Raw genomic sequence first — 13127 nt, forward strand, 5'->3', positions numbered from 1 at the left:
CTACAAGGGAGAGTCTGGGAATTCTCTTGATTGCTTCAATTTTCTGTGAAATAAGAAGCAAAGCCCTTAGGTAGCTGTGAAGGTGGGTGTGTGGGGGAAGCATGTTGAGGAGAAAAGCTAGAATGAGAGTAATGAGGCAAGGGAAGTATAATATTAATGGGTCTACTTGACTAAGGGTTCATTTAAGGTTCATGTTCTTAAATTGAAAATCAGATTCGTCAACTTGTTTGTGTGTTTTTGTCCAATCATGATCAGCAGTGGCTGAGTATTGAGAACCAGACATTGTGTTACCTGCTGGCTGTATGAAAGGTTAGCAAGACCTAATCCTAGCCCTATAGAGACTCACAGTGTAGCGGCAGGCAGGTTGTTTGGTTTGGTTTGGTTTTTAAGATTTATTTATTTTAGAGAGCACGGGCGCAGGAGGAGGGGCAGAGGGAAAGGGAGAGAATCTCAAGCCGACTCCCTGCTGAGCTGGGAACCCTACCTAGGGCTGGATCTCACTACCCAGAGATCATGACCTGAGCGGAAATCAAGAGCCAGCCGCTTAACCAATTGAGCCACGTAGGCACCTTGTGGCAGACAGTTTTTTCATCAACTAGTCATAAAATGGTGTGATAAATACTTTCAATTCAAACAAAGGAAAAAGCGTTGTAAATCAAAGAAGTTCCAGCCTAGTGGACAATTGAGGTTATGGAGGAAATAACAGATTAGTCTAAGAAGGCGAAAGATTATGAAAGAATCACTTCTAAACTCTGACCTCCCACTGTCCAATCAAAAAGGTATTATGTATAAACTTTGTGTCATTCTAGTCAGATCCTCTGCCTTGCAACTCATCTTAAAATAGATCCCAGAGGGGCACCTGGGTGGCTCAGTGGGTTAAAGCCTCTGTCTTCAGCTCAGATCATCATCCTAGGGTCCACATTGGGCTCCCTGCTCGTCAGGGAGCCTGCTTCCTCCTCTCTCTCTCTGTCTGCTTCTCTGCCTACTTCTGATCTCTGTCAAATAAATAAATAAAATCTTTAAAAAAAAAAAAAAAGATCCCAGAACTCATAAATACTGCACCACTAACTTCCCCTGTGAGATGCTAAGACTATCCAGATAGTATTCTCCCTTACTGCAATAAGCAAAAACCTCAGTTTTGCTTTATCAACAGGTTATTTTGGAGGTATTTTAAAGGAGCCAGCATTTGACGGTCTTGGAGTTCTAATCAAAACTGGTCATCTTGGGAACAGCATGCTTTTATGAGGCGTTTTGAGCCTCCTGCACAGGGTCTCTCCTATGGCAGTGGTGAGGTAAGTTCATGTGGGTTTGAGCTCTGATTTCTAATTTTTTAATCAAATACTCCAGATGCTAAATTTAATTTGTTTTGTTTAGTTTGAGCGTGGTATGTCAGAATAAACTCTTTAAAAATCCATTGATTGGGGCGTCTGGGTGGCTCAGTGGGTTAAAGCCTCAGGTCATGATCCCAGGATCCTCGGATCAAGCCCCGTATCGGGCTCTCTGCTTAGCGGGAAGCCTGCTTCCTCCTCTCTTTCTGCCTGCCTCTCTGCCTACTTGTGATCTCTGTCTGTCAAAAAATAAATAATATATGTTTTAAAAAATAAAATAAAAATCCATTGATTGATCAGAAAAACTTTTACTTGGTAGAAATCTGCATTATTACTGTCAACACTACTGTTTATCTTTGTCATTTCTTCGTTGCGGATCTATGAGAGGAAGTGCACACGGACGAAGATGGGTACACACTTGCGGGTTCAGAAGGTTTCTCTTCAGACTGCCATCCTTTGGAAAAACTGTCTCAAGTCATTTATGAAAGTTTTATGAGAATTTTGCCCACTCTTTTTTGTTTTGTCCATGAAAGCCTGATTCTCTTTAGGAGGGAGTCCCCAAGATTCAAGACTCACATTTGGCTAAGTGTTGTCAGACTCATGGGTTTATCTTTAGTTTGGTTCTGCAGCCATTCTGGACTGGACTCCTGCATCTTAAATGTATTTATGCTAGAATCAAAATGTGTCTTGTTTGCTTTCTAAATGATAAAAAAGAATTATTTGGAATTATAATTGGTTTATAATTACATATACATATATATAATTACATACAGTTATATAATTATAATTGGTTATAATCAGGGAAACTTTTGATATAAACAAAACTGTTCCATTTGGGGAGGTACTTTGAAGCAAAAAGAAAGCAATATCCCAAACACACACATTTTAAGGCAAGAGGAAAATTCCAAAATATATTGAAGGGATTGTGAAATTGCGTCCTTAAAAGATTCTTTGGCAAAGGCAAGAGAAAATTTTGAAAAATTTAAAACTGTCTTTTCTAAATCCTTTCAAACCACAATTTGACCATGATGTCCTTTATTCTTCTATCCACTTCTTTGTCCCGTGTTCCTTCATGTCCCTCTGTCCTGTCTCTCCTTCTGACTTTTTTTCCTTCCCTTCAAAATGCCCCATAAAGAGAGAGTTTTACTACTCTAAAAGAGAAAGATCACTTTAATATAAGAAATACCCCTCTCATTTTTATACTTAAGGTGAAAGATCACTTTAATATAAGAAATACCCCTCTCATTTTTATACTTAAGGTATTAACAATTATTGGCATTTTTATCATATAAAATCAAATTATCAAGGGGCCTCAATTACAGTTTAAACCAGTGGTAATGACTGATTCCCCTCCCTCATCCTCTCTTGTGTGCATGTATGTCAAAATAGGTTTTCCTGCATCTAAACTTTCCCCTCGCTTTAATTAAGCAGAGATAATTAGTCTTTTATAGTGATAATTTTGTATTTGACTAAAGCTGGCCACTCTCGTTTTTAATTTCTATTCCTCTTCTTTTCCCTCCCTAGGGAAACATTAAAGATTAATTGATGAAAACTATTATTCTCTCATTACGTGTACAGTCCAGGAATGTCTAGTAAAGAATTTCTAAAATAGAAAAATCGTTAAACTGTGTTGTGCTTCTGTTTCTTTTAAGAGATATTTCTGGTTAAAAATACAGGAAAAGAGACACTTGGGTGGCTCTGTCACTTGAGCATAGACTCTTAATTTTGGCTCAGGTCATGATCTTAGGGTCATGAGACAGAACCCTACACTGGGCTCCATGTTTAGCACAGAGTCCGCTTGTCTCCCTCTACTCCTTCCCGTGCTCGCTCATCCTCTCTCTCTCTGTGTCTCTTGCTAAAATAATAAATGAAGTCTTTAAAAACTGCAAGAAAAGAAGAAAAAAACCTTGATTCCAAAATGAAGGGCTTTGAGGCAGGATTTAAAAGAGTTTTTATAATTTCATTTATGAATACAAAGTTTATATGTCATGCAGAAAATGTTCATAAGATATTCCTGATAGAGGAATCATTGGACAAATTAGAATGAGTTAATCACACTGGTTTAAAGGATTAAAAAACAATTATCTTCCTAACTTTAAAAAGTCACATTAATGAAAAAAAAAGTCACATTAATGCCAACAGGATATGCTAATTTATATAAGAAGATTGAACATCTCATAATTTAAACTTTATATAATTTCTTGCATTGGATTTATGGGACAAATTATTTTCATTTCTACAAATTATTTATGCTTACAAAAGTTTAGAATCATGATTAACTAGATAAAATTGTAATGATAGGTATCTTCTAAAAGTTTATAATCTTATTTCTACAATATCAAAATTCTTTTTTTTAAAAAATATTTTATTTATTTATTTGACAGACAGTGATTCCAAGTAGGCAGAGAGGCAGAGAGAGAGAAAGGAGGAAGCAGGCTGCCTGCTGAGCAGAGAGCCCGATGTAGGGCTCAATCCCAGGACCCTGGGATCATGACCCCAGCCGAAGGCAGAGGCTTTAACCCACTGAGCCACCAAGGCGCCCCTATAATATCAAAATTCTTAAAGACTTTATATTTGGGGCACCTGGGTGACTCAGTCAGTTAAGCATCTGCCTTTGGCTTGGGTCATGATCCCAGGGTCCTGGAATTGAGCCCTGACTTGGGGCTCCCTGCTCGGGACAGTCTGCTTCTCCATCTGCCTCTGCCCCCTAGCTTGCTTGTGCTCTCTTTCTCTCTCAAATAAACAAATAAAATCTTAAAAAAAAAAAAAAACACTTCATATTTAACTAAAATGGTAATTTCTAGCTCCTTAGCTAACTTAAAGACCTTAAACAAAGGTTAAACTGAGTTAATTGATACATGATCTTTGAATACTTGGACAAACTCTAAAGAAAAAAATATGAGTGACATTGGTCACTGAACAGTTTTATTTTACTGCTATTCTTACATGTTTAAAAACAGACATCGATTGGGACTCCTGGCTGGCTTAGTTGGTAGAGCATTTGACTCTTGATCTCAGGTTTGCAAGTTTAAGCCCCACATTGGGCCTGGAGCTTACTTTAAAAAAATAAAAATAAAAATAGATGCAGATATACAGGATGTGAAAATAATTTTGGAATTTATTTATTTATTTTTAAAGTAATCTCCATACCCAGCGTGGAGCCCAGCTTGGGGCTTCAACCCATGACTCTGAGATCAAGACCTGAGCTGAGATCAAGAATCAGCCTCTGACGGTGGATAGTAAGGAGGGCACGTATTGCATGGAGCACTGGGTGTGGTACATAAACAATGAATCTTGGAACACTGAAAAAAAATTACCAAAAAAAAGAAAAGAAAAAGATACACTAGCAGGAAAAAAAAAATCAGACACTTAACCAACTAAGCCACCCAGGCATCCCTGGATTTTGTTATATACATAATCTCCTTATAATTTATAAAGACAATATGACAAACATACTCATTAGAAAAAGAACTAAACAATTCTTATTTTCTGTCTTCTAGTTTTGTCTAGGAAGAAATAAAAGTTGGTCATCTAGGTTAAATGGAGCAAGTAAGACTATATTCTGTATAATTACAGAGAGATAGGACTATGTAGGCAAAACCATGTGTATGGTTTGTTTCTCAAAGAAATTGTAGTTAGTATGATGTTTTGATAGAAAGCTGAAGTGGCCTTCTAAAAGCAGAGCTTCAGTGTTAACTCAGAGGCAACATTCTGAAAGGATTGATGCCATCCTTGAAGATGTAATGTATGCCTTATTCCAGAGAACTCTGTATGTTGCTGTGTTCCTGACATGGGTCCAGTCACCAGACAGCCCCGATAACATTCCCAGTGACACACTGAGAGATTTTATTCTTCCCATCCCTTGTAGGGATGGAGGTCCTGCTCCCCAAAGGGAGCATACTCTTGCCAGAGGGACCACAGTGTTTTTGTTCAACTATAAGATAAGGCTGCTGTTAGTGCACTTTGACATCCCTGTGTCTGGGCACCAGCAGGTAAGAGGCATCAGCATTGTGGCAGGGGTGATCAACCCGGTTCAGCAGGAAGACATAGGCAGGGGGACTGCAGGTGGAACCCCGACGATTCATTTGGACACCTTCTTGTATTTCCATGCCCCACTGTAACTGAATGGATGCATGCAGCAGTGTCAGCGTAAGAACAATAGCTCAGTCCCCTAAGGGGACTGCTGAGGTTCCCAATTTGAGTCCTACTGATATGGGAAACGAGGGCAAAAGAAAAATTAAAGATCCCATTGACAAATCCTTGCAATAGGCCAAGTGACATTCCTCTAGGAATTCAGCTGCCTCAATGTTAATATTTTGCTATGGGGAAAAGACCGTGTTAGCCTGACCCCCAGGATCCTATAAGTCTAGTTTAACATACAAAAATTCTTTTGGAAACTTCCTTTCTCTCTCCACCCCAAGATACATGTTGGCAGTCAGATATCCATCTGAAGGGTCTCATGACTAAGGTTTTATGAGACAGTAATAGATGACCTTTTCCTAGCAATAGCCCCCTCAGTGTCCTGGAAACCTTCTGATATTGCTTAGAGCCTTACACTATCCGTAACCCCCTCCCAACTTGAAAGTATAGAATCACCACTCCTCATGACCCCAGTGCTGCTTTTTCTGTGCATGGGTCCTGTCCCTCTGATTTCATAAAACCACCTTTTTCACCAAAGATGTCTCAAGAATTCTTTCTTGGCCAATGGCCCTGAACCCTAACATCTTTCCTACATCAGTCCCACCAGTAAGCCCCCAAGACCTGGTGAGGTAATAGCTGAGGGTTAGTTAGAATAAGCATGAATGCCAGTTGTGACTCCAGAGATCCACCATAGTGTCAGAGGTTCCTTCTGAGTTTCCTCTCGGGAAGATGGACCCAGAAGAACCACGGAACACTGGCCCTCTGACCTGTAGGAAGAGAGAAGTCTGTTCAGCACAAGAGGTCGGCCATGACAGCTGTGAAAATGAGCCGCTGCGGATGGAGTAATTGACAAATGGTCCCAGCCACGCTCTGGATCTACCACGGTGCTTGTGCAGAAGATGTGCTTCCCGCAGGCTGCTCCCAGACAATGGCTGAGACGGCAAAAGTATGAAAATGATCCCATTTCTGTGAGAAGGAGGACTCTCTGACGTGAGGTTTCCCCATCAGCCTTGCAGACTTTACTCAATACTAATGAGGCCCTTGCATTGAAGAACTGAAGTTGGACTCCCCGCATCCCAAGACTCATAAATATCTTACGTTTGCCCTTCTTCCTCAGAGACACCACTAAGGTCTGTCAAGGTGGTGTTCTCCTTACTGCAATAAGCAAAATACTTAGTTTTTCTTTATCAACAGGTTATTGGTAGGGGTATTTTTAGGCAGGTAGCATTCAACAGATGAGAAGGAACCATCATTCAAAATTAGAGGGAAGAGCTTCACAGGTAGGCGGAATAGTAAATGCGAAGGCCTTGAGGTGGAAAAAGGGTATTAAAGGACAGAAAGGCCAGTGTGGTTTTAGCTTAGAAGCAATAGGGAAGGTGGTATGAGATGAGGTCAGTCAAGTACAGAAGGCCTTGGAGTCCATGGTAATTATGGTATCAATATCATTCAGAGTAAAACAAAACCCATTAGAGGGTTTTTAATGGAGGCGTGATTTACCTGGTTTATATGTTGTAGAGGAATGTGTTATGAAGGGACATGAATGGAAATGGGGCCAGCAATTCAATGATTGGAATAGCGCAGGTGAGACCTTAGGTCATTTAGCTCCAGAGCGATAGCAATACAGGAAGCAAAGAGAAATGGACAAATTCAGAAGATATTTTAGAGGTGACATCATCAGGACTTGCTGACTGGTTGGCAGTTGGGGAGGACATGTGGGGATGTGTGTGAAGGAAGGGAAGGAATGAAGAGTGACTCCAGCCAGGGTTTCACCCTTGAGCAACTGTGTGAATGGTAGTGAATTTTACTGAGTTGAGGAAAACTGAGGGGAGGAATAGATTCAGATGAGAAAAGCAAGAGCTCTTTTTTGAACCTGTCTGGTTTTGACTTCCAAATTGAAATATTAAGTAGGCACTTAGAGTTCTAAGTCTAGAGGTCAGGATTGGAGATAATCATTGTTGTGATTGATGAACATACAGATGGTAATGGGAAACTAGAGAACAGAGACACCACCTGAGGAAAAAAATCCAGATAAAGAAGAGGATTGCCCAGGATCTAGCCCTGAGGCCTTCCAGCATTCAGGTTAGCTGGAGCAGGAAATACATGTAAGACATTAAAAGGAACACCAAGAATACTTAAAACTGGTAAATTGAGTCCACTTTGGAACCTGTGAGGAAAAATTGGGGCAGAAAGTATCTCAGATTACGTTAGTTGCTAATTAAATCAATCTGTTCTACCCTTCAGTTAACAAATACATATTCAGTGTATACAATGTATTATAACAGAGGTGTCCAAGAGACATTACAACATAAGGTGGTAAGTCCAGTCTGAATGGCCCTTAATAAACCATGTTTATATATAACACTCCCCTACAAGTGAGGCATGTCAGATTTTTAGACTTGATTGTAAAAATATTTCAGAAAAGTCTGTCTTTCTGCTTTGTAGTCTTTAATTTTTTTAATTTATTTTTTAACATCTTAATTTTATTTTCTTTTTTTCAGTGTTCCAAGATTCACTGTAGTCTTTTTTTAAAAGGATTTTATTTATTTATGAGACAGAGAACGGTTGCACAATGGGGGAGGGGCAAAGGGAGAGGGAGAAGCAGGCTCCCCACCGACCCCAAGATCATGACCATGATCAGAGCATAAGGCAGACACTCAACCAACTAAGCCATCCAGTTGCCCCTGTTTTCTAGTCTTTTTTCTTTCTTTCTTTTTTTTTTTTTTAAGATTTTATTTATTTATTTGACAGACAAAGATCACAAGCAGGCAGAGAGGCATGCAGAGAGAAAGGAGGAAGCAGGCTTCCTGCAGAGCAGAGAGCCTGATGTGGGGCTCGATCCCAGGACCCCGGGATTATGACCTGAGCCAAAGGCAGAGGCCCTAACCCACTGAGCCACCCAGGTGCCCCTTCTAGTCTTTTTAAAACTACCTTTAACTCTCAATTTTTATCTTTTTTATACATTGTTAAACTTTTAATTTAATAAACATTAAACTTTTTTTTAAGATTTTTATTTATTTATTTGATAGAGATCACAAGTAGGCAGAGAGGCAGGCAGAGAGAGAGGGGGAAGCAGGCTCCCCGCTGAGCAGAGAGCCCGATGTGGGGCTCCATCCCAGGACCCTGAGATCATGACCTGAGCCGAAGGCAGAGGCTTAAACCACCGAGCCACCCAGGCGCCCCTAAACATTAAACTTTTTAACTTATTTTGCTTTTGCCTAAAATATGTTTAGGTGGCAGTAATAAATTCTGCCTTTAAAAAAGATGATTAGAATTATATAAATATATTAACTATCTTAAGAAGACACTTCTCAGTTCAGGCTGGATTAACATGTAAAAATACATTGTAATGCTTTGATATTCTTCTAGAAGGGTTTAACCAAATGATATAGGAAAAAAAATAACTAGCTTGTAGTAGCTATAAAAATACAATTTGTGGCTTTCAAAATAACAGCCTTCTGTATCAGTTGCGTAATAGTGATTATTTATTCATGGAGTCTTTTTATTTCCATGGAAACACAGATCATTTTAATTTTTAATTACACTAGAGTTTACAGTTCCATAGACTTTAACTCTGTAGTAGCAACTACAGAAGCTAGAGTTTTACCCATTTCCACTTTAAAAAATATGAAGGAGGAAGAGTGGGTTTTAAATGATCATGAAGTTCATTTAGTTACAACCTTTAGCTGCATAATTTCTCCTAAACATGCCCTGCAATTTGTTGTTCAATTAATTCTTCATTTTTTTGTCTACACCCTTTGGCTAGAAGTGTTTTCACAGGAAATGACTGCAGTGTGAAATTCAGCAATGGGTGCTGCTAAGTAGTTTGTGAGATATCTAAAGTTGTGAAGTAGTAGAAACAGAAGACTAGCTCTGCCACTTAAATCAGCTGAATTACCTTAGGGGAACCATTTCCTTTTCCTGGCCCATGATTTCTTCCTCTGCAACTTGAAGACTGAGGCTGAATGATAGAATTCAATGATTCTCTGAAATAGCGTGACTATGTGGTGCCCAGGACTTGTGGCAACTATCCACATGGGCCTTACAAATATGGTCATAGTATTTCTCATGACGGGAGTATTTGTCAACAGGGACTGGATGCAGAACAGTAATAAAAAGCTATTAAACCAAACAGTTTGTTCACGAAGTGGATCTAATGAGGATTTTATAGATAGGAAATCTTTCTTTGAACCCCCTTTTTGTATCATTGCATTTCCTGATACATAAGTTTTACAGGTTCGGTTCCTGTTTGATCAAGGTAATTTTCAGAGTACAAACGTTTTTGCAGTCGTTCTAATTTATTACTAGTTGTTGTTACTCTCTTACTGTGCCTAATCTATAAATTAAAATTTATCATAGGTACATATAGGAAAAACATAGTTTGTTTGGGTTTAGTATTGTCCATGGTTTCAGGCATCCATTGAGGGTCTCGGAACATTTCTCCCACGGATAAGAGAGGACTGCAGTAATTTGTCCTCTTTAAACATAATTTGGATCATATACAGTTATAAATCCTGCTTTTTCAAAAAATGAACACTATATCGTATTGAAAGTTTCTTCACAATTGTTTTTAATTGATGCATAATATTGCATAGCATGTTTTTCACATCCATTTTATTCATCCCCAGATTGTTGAACATTTAGATATTTTCAATATTTTTAATGCCAAATATTTTTTGTATAAAATCATTTTTTGCATCTCTATGTTTTTGACTTGGATTCCTACACATAAAATAACTGTTCAAACAACATAAGCATTTTTAAATTTCTTTTTTTTTTTTTAAGATTTTATTTATTTATTTGACAGAGAGAAATCACAAGCAGGCAGAGAGGCAGGCAGAGAGAGAGAGGAGGAAGCAGGCTCCCTGCTGAGCAGAGAGCCCGATGTGGGACTCGATCCCAGGACCCTGAGATCATGACCTGAGCCGAAGACCCCGGCTTAACCCACTGAGCCACCCAGGCGCCCCAGCATAAGCATTTTTACTTCTATTAATATTATCAATTTTTTTCCCATTAATGTTATACTGTTTGTCTATTCAAAGTAGTTTTTGATTGTGCATTAAATTACATCCTCGGGGCACCTGGGTGGCTCAGTGGGTTAAAGCTAAAGCCTTCGGCTCGGGTCATGATCCCAGGGTTCTGGGATCGAGCCCCACGTCAAGCCCCACACTTGCTCTCTGCTCGGTGGGGAGCCTCCTTCCTCCTCTCTCTCCGCCTGCCTCTCTGCCTGCTTGTGATCTCTGTCTGTCAAATAAATGGATAAAATCTTTTAAAAAAATCACATCCTCATGAGAATTAAATATAATTTAAAGACTTTCTAATTTGAAAAACCTTTAGTTCAAATTAACATTTTCATTAGGTGTTTTCATATATATATTTTTATGTGAAATACAGTCTTTTCAATAGCCCATTTTTAGATCTTAGCCAAAAGGCGGAGCAGTGATTCACTAGTCCATTTTTATATTGCTGTTCAGCTAAGAAAATAAATTTCTATTGGCCTTTATTTTTTTAACGTGAAAAAAAATTTTTTTCATTTCTTTTTAATTTTTAAATATTTTTTTGAGATCTTTGAGTCATTTGATTTTTTAAGATCAATGAAAAACATTTAGGGAAAAGCAGTAGAAAAGAGATGGGGAAAGTTAACTCTTAGGATAGAGTGTAAATCAGTGGAAGAACAGCCCAATGTGAATCCCGTGTTATGTAATGTTCGTAAATTCTATCTTTCTCTCTGCAGTCCTTTGTTTATTTTTTAAAAACATATTTATGGGATCATTGTTTTTCTTTTATTACTCGAGCAGATCTCTGGTTGTAAAAGATTAAAATATGGAAATATGCATAGGAAATTACTTCCTCGCTGACCCATTTCCTTATAGATAACCATTATCCACAGCATTTTAGAGTAGAGTATTCATATTCTTATTCTATTGATATGTATAGATCTCTATATTCTTTAAAATGTGTATATATAAGTATACATGAACATATATATAAAAGTAAATGGATCATATAATGCCTACTATTCAGAATCTTAAGTTTCCTTACCTACTAGTATGTCTTCAAGAGCTTCTTTTTCTCCCTACAGTGTAAGAAGCATCCTTTCCTGCATTATATACACGACACATGACTGTAATAAAAAATTTGATTAAGATACGAAAGATGTTTTTAAAATAATAAAAATCACCTGAAATCAGTCCAGAGATAACCACCATTAATATTTTGGCAACTATTCTTTCATGCATCTCTTAATATATCATATGTAATTAGTGTTTTTTTCTGACACCAGCTGGTATACTGCAATTCAGTTCTGGCTTCAGCCACCCGAAGTTAACACAGACCACACAGATTGAAAGGCATGATTTCCAACAAGACTGCCCCTACTTCAGACACCAGTCAAAAATAGGGTCCCCAGGCCACCTGCATGTCCAGCTGCCAGCAAATCTGGGACAATCCCATGACCTCTGAAGATTTGATAATTTGCTGGAATGACTCAGAACTATATTTAACAATTACAGTTTATTAGAAGGATCCAAGACAGAAACAGCCTAATTAAGAGACATTTAAGGTAAGGTCTGGGAGAGTCCTGAATGCAGAGGTTCCCATTCCTTTTCCTCATGGAATCAGGTCACTCCACCCTCCCATGATATCATGTGCACACCAACCAGGAAGGACCACCTTTCTAAGGTTATTTATTTATTTATTTATTCCTGACGAGGGGCTCGATCCCAGGACCCTGGGATCATGACCCGAGCTGAAAGCAGAGATTTTAACCCACTGAGCCACTCAGGCACCCCCATAACTGGTACTTTTCTTGGAGTTTCATTACATAGATATAATTGATTAAATAATTGGCCTGTGATGGAACTCATTCTCTAGCTGCCTCCTTTTCCCAGACGTCAGGAGGTTGGGTTGATATCATATGATTGAAAGTTCCAACCTTATAATCGCATGGTTGGTCTTTCAGGTATAACCAGCCATCCTGAACTATCGAAGCTATCTAGGGCCCACCATGATTAACCTCATTTGCATAAATTAAGATGTGATCCAAAGGGCTCATGAGTAACAGACATTCCTTTTACTTGGGAAATTCTGGGAACTTAGTTCACTCCCACGAACCAAAGACAAAGGTGAGTTAAATCCTTTATTATACAGAAATGTCATATATAGTTTGTTTTTTATTGTAGATGCCTGTTTTTGTCTCTGATTTCTTACTGTGTCTATATATTAGTTCTATCCCACTTTTTCTCCAAGGCTATGGTGTGAAACCTAGCATGTTTTATATATTAAATGTCTTAACTCTGTCTATAAATAGTTCTTTTTCCCTTTTTCTAGTTTGCCCTTTAATTTGATAATTAAAATGCTTAGTTCTATGCTTAGTTCTTCTCCTTTAGACAACAAATAAATATTTATCTAAAATTTCTTACTGCTTTTAAGTCTTCTTTTCCCCCCATATTTTGAACTTATTTTGGTGTGGAGTACAGGTAAAGTTTAAATAGAGGTTTTTTTTTATTTTGTTTTGTTTTTTAAGTAACTGATTGTCCCAACACAATAAAATGAATTTTCATTTTTTAGATTTACCCTTGCAAGGAATGGGTGAGTTGTAAGGAACTTGGGGTTTGATACGTTATGAGCAAGGCATTATTATCCCCATTTTTTAGATGAATA

The 13127-nt window shown here is 38.3% G+C and overlaps 1 protein-coding gene across 5 annotated transcripts in view; it reads left to right on the forward strand.

The window, feature by feature from the left end:
- Window positions 1–12859, forward strand: part of CARF (calcium responsive transcription factor) — an 87944-nt gene extending 75085 nt beyond the window's left edge. For 3 of the 5 annotated variants that reach the window (XR_009403011.1, XR_009403014.1, XM_059393231.1), the window contains one exon: window positions 1154–2007. Coding sequence is in view for 1 of the 5 variants with exons in the window: in XM_059393231.1 (XP_059249214.1) it covers window positions 1154–1174 (21 nt within the window). In the remaining 4 variants the exon portion in view is untranslated. Of the gene's footprint in view, window positions 1–1153; window positions 2008–12426 lie in introns of those variants that run through there. The other 2 variants (XR_009403013.1, XR_009403012.1) reach the window with 2 other exon arrangements.
- Window positions 12860–13127: the final 268 nt, after the last annotated feature.

This window comes from Mustela nigripes, chromosome 3 (assembly GCF_022355385.1).
Source record: "Mustela nigripes isolate SB6536 chromosome 3, MUSNIG.SB6536, whole genome shotgun sequence".
NCBI lineage: Eukaryota > Metazoa > Chordata > Mammalia > Carnivora > Mustelidae > Mustela > Mustela nigripes.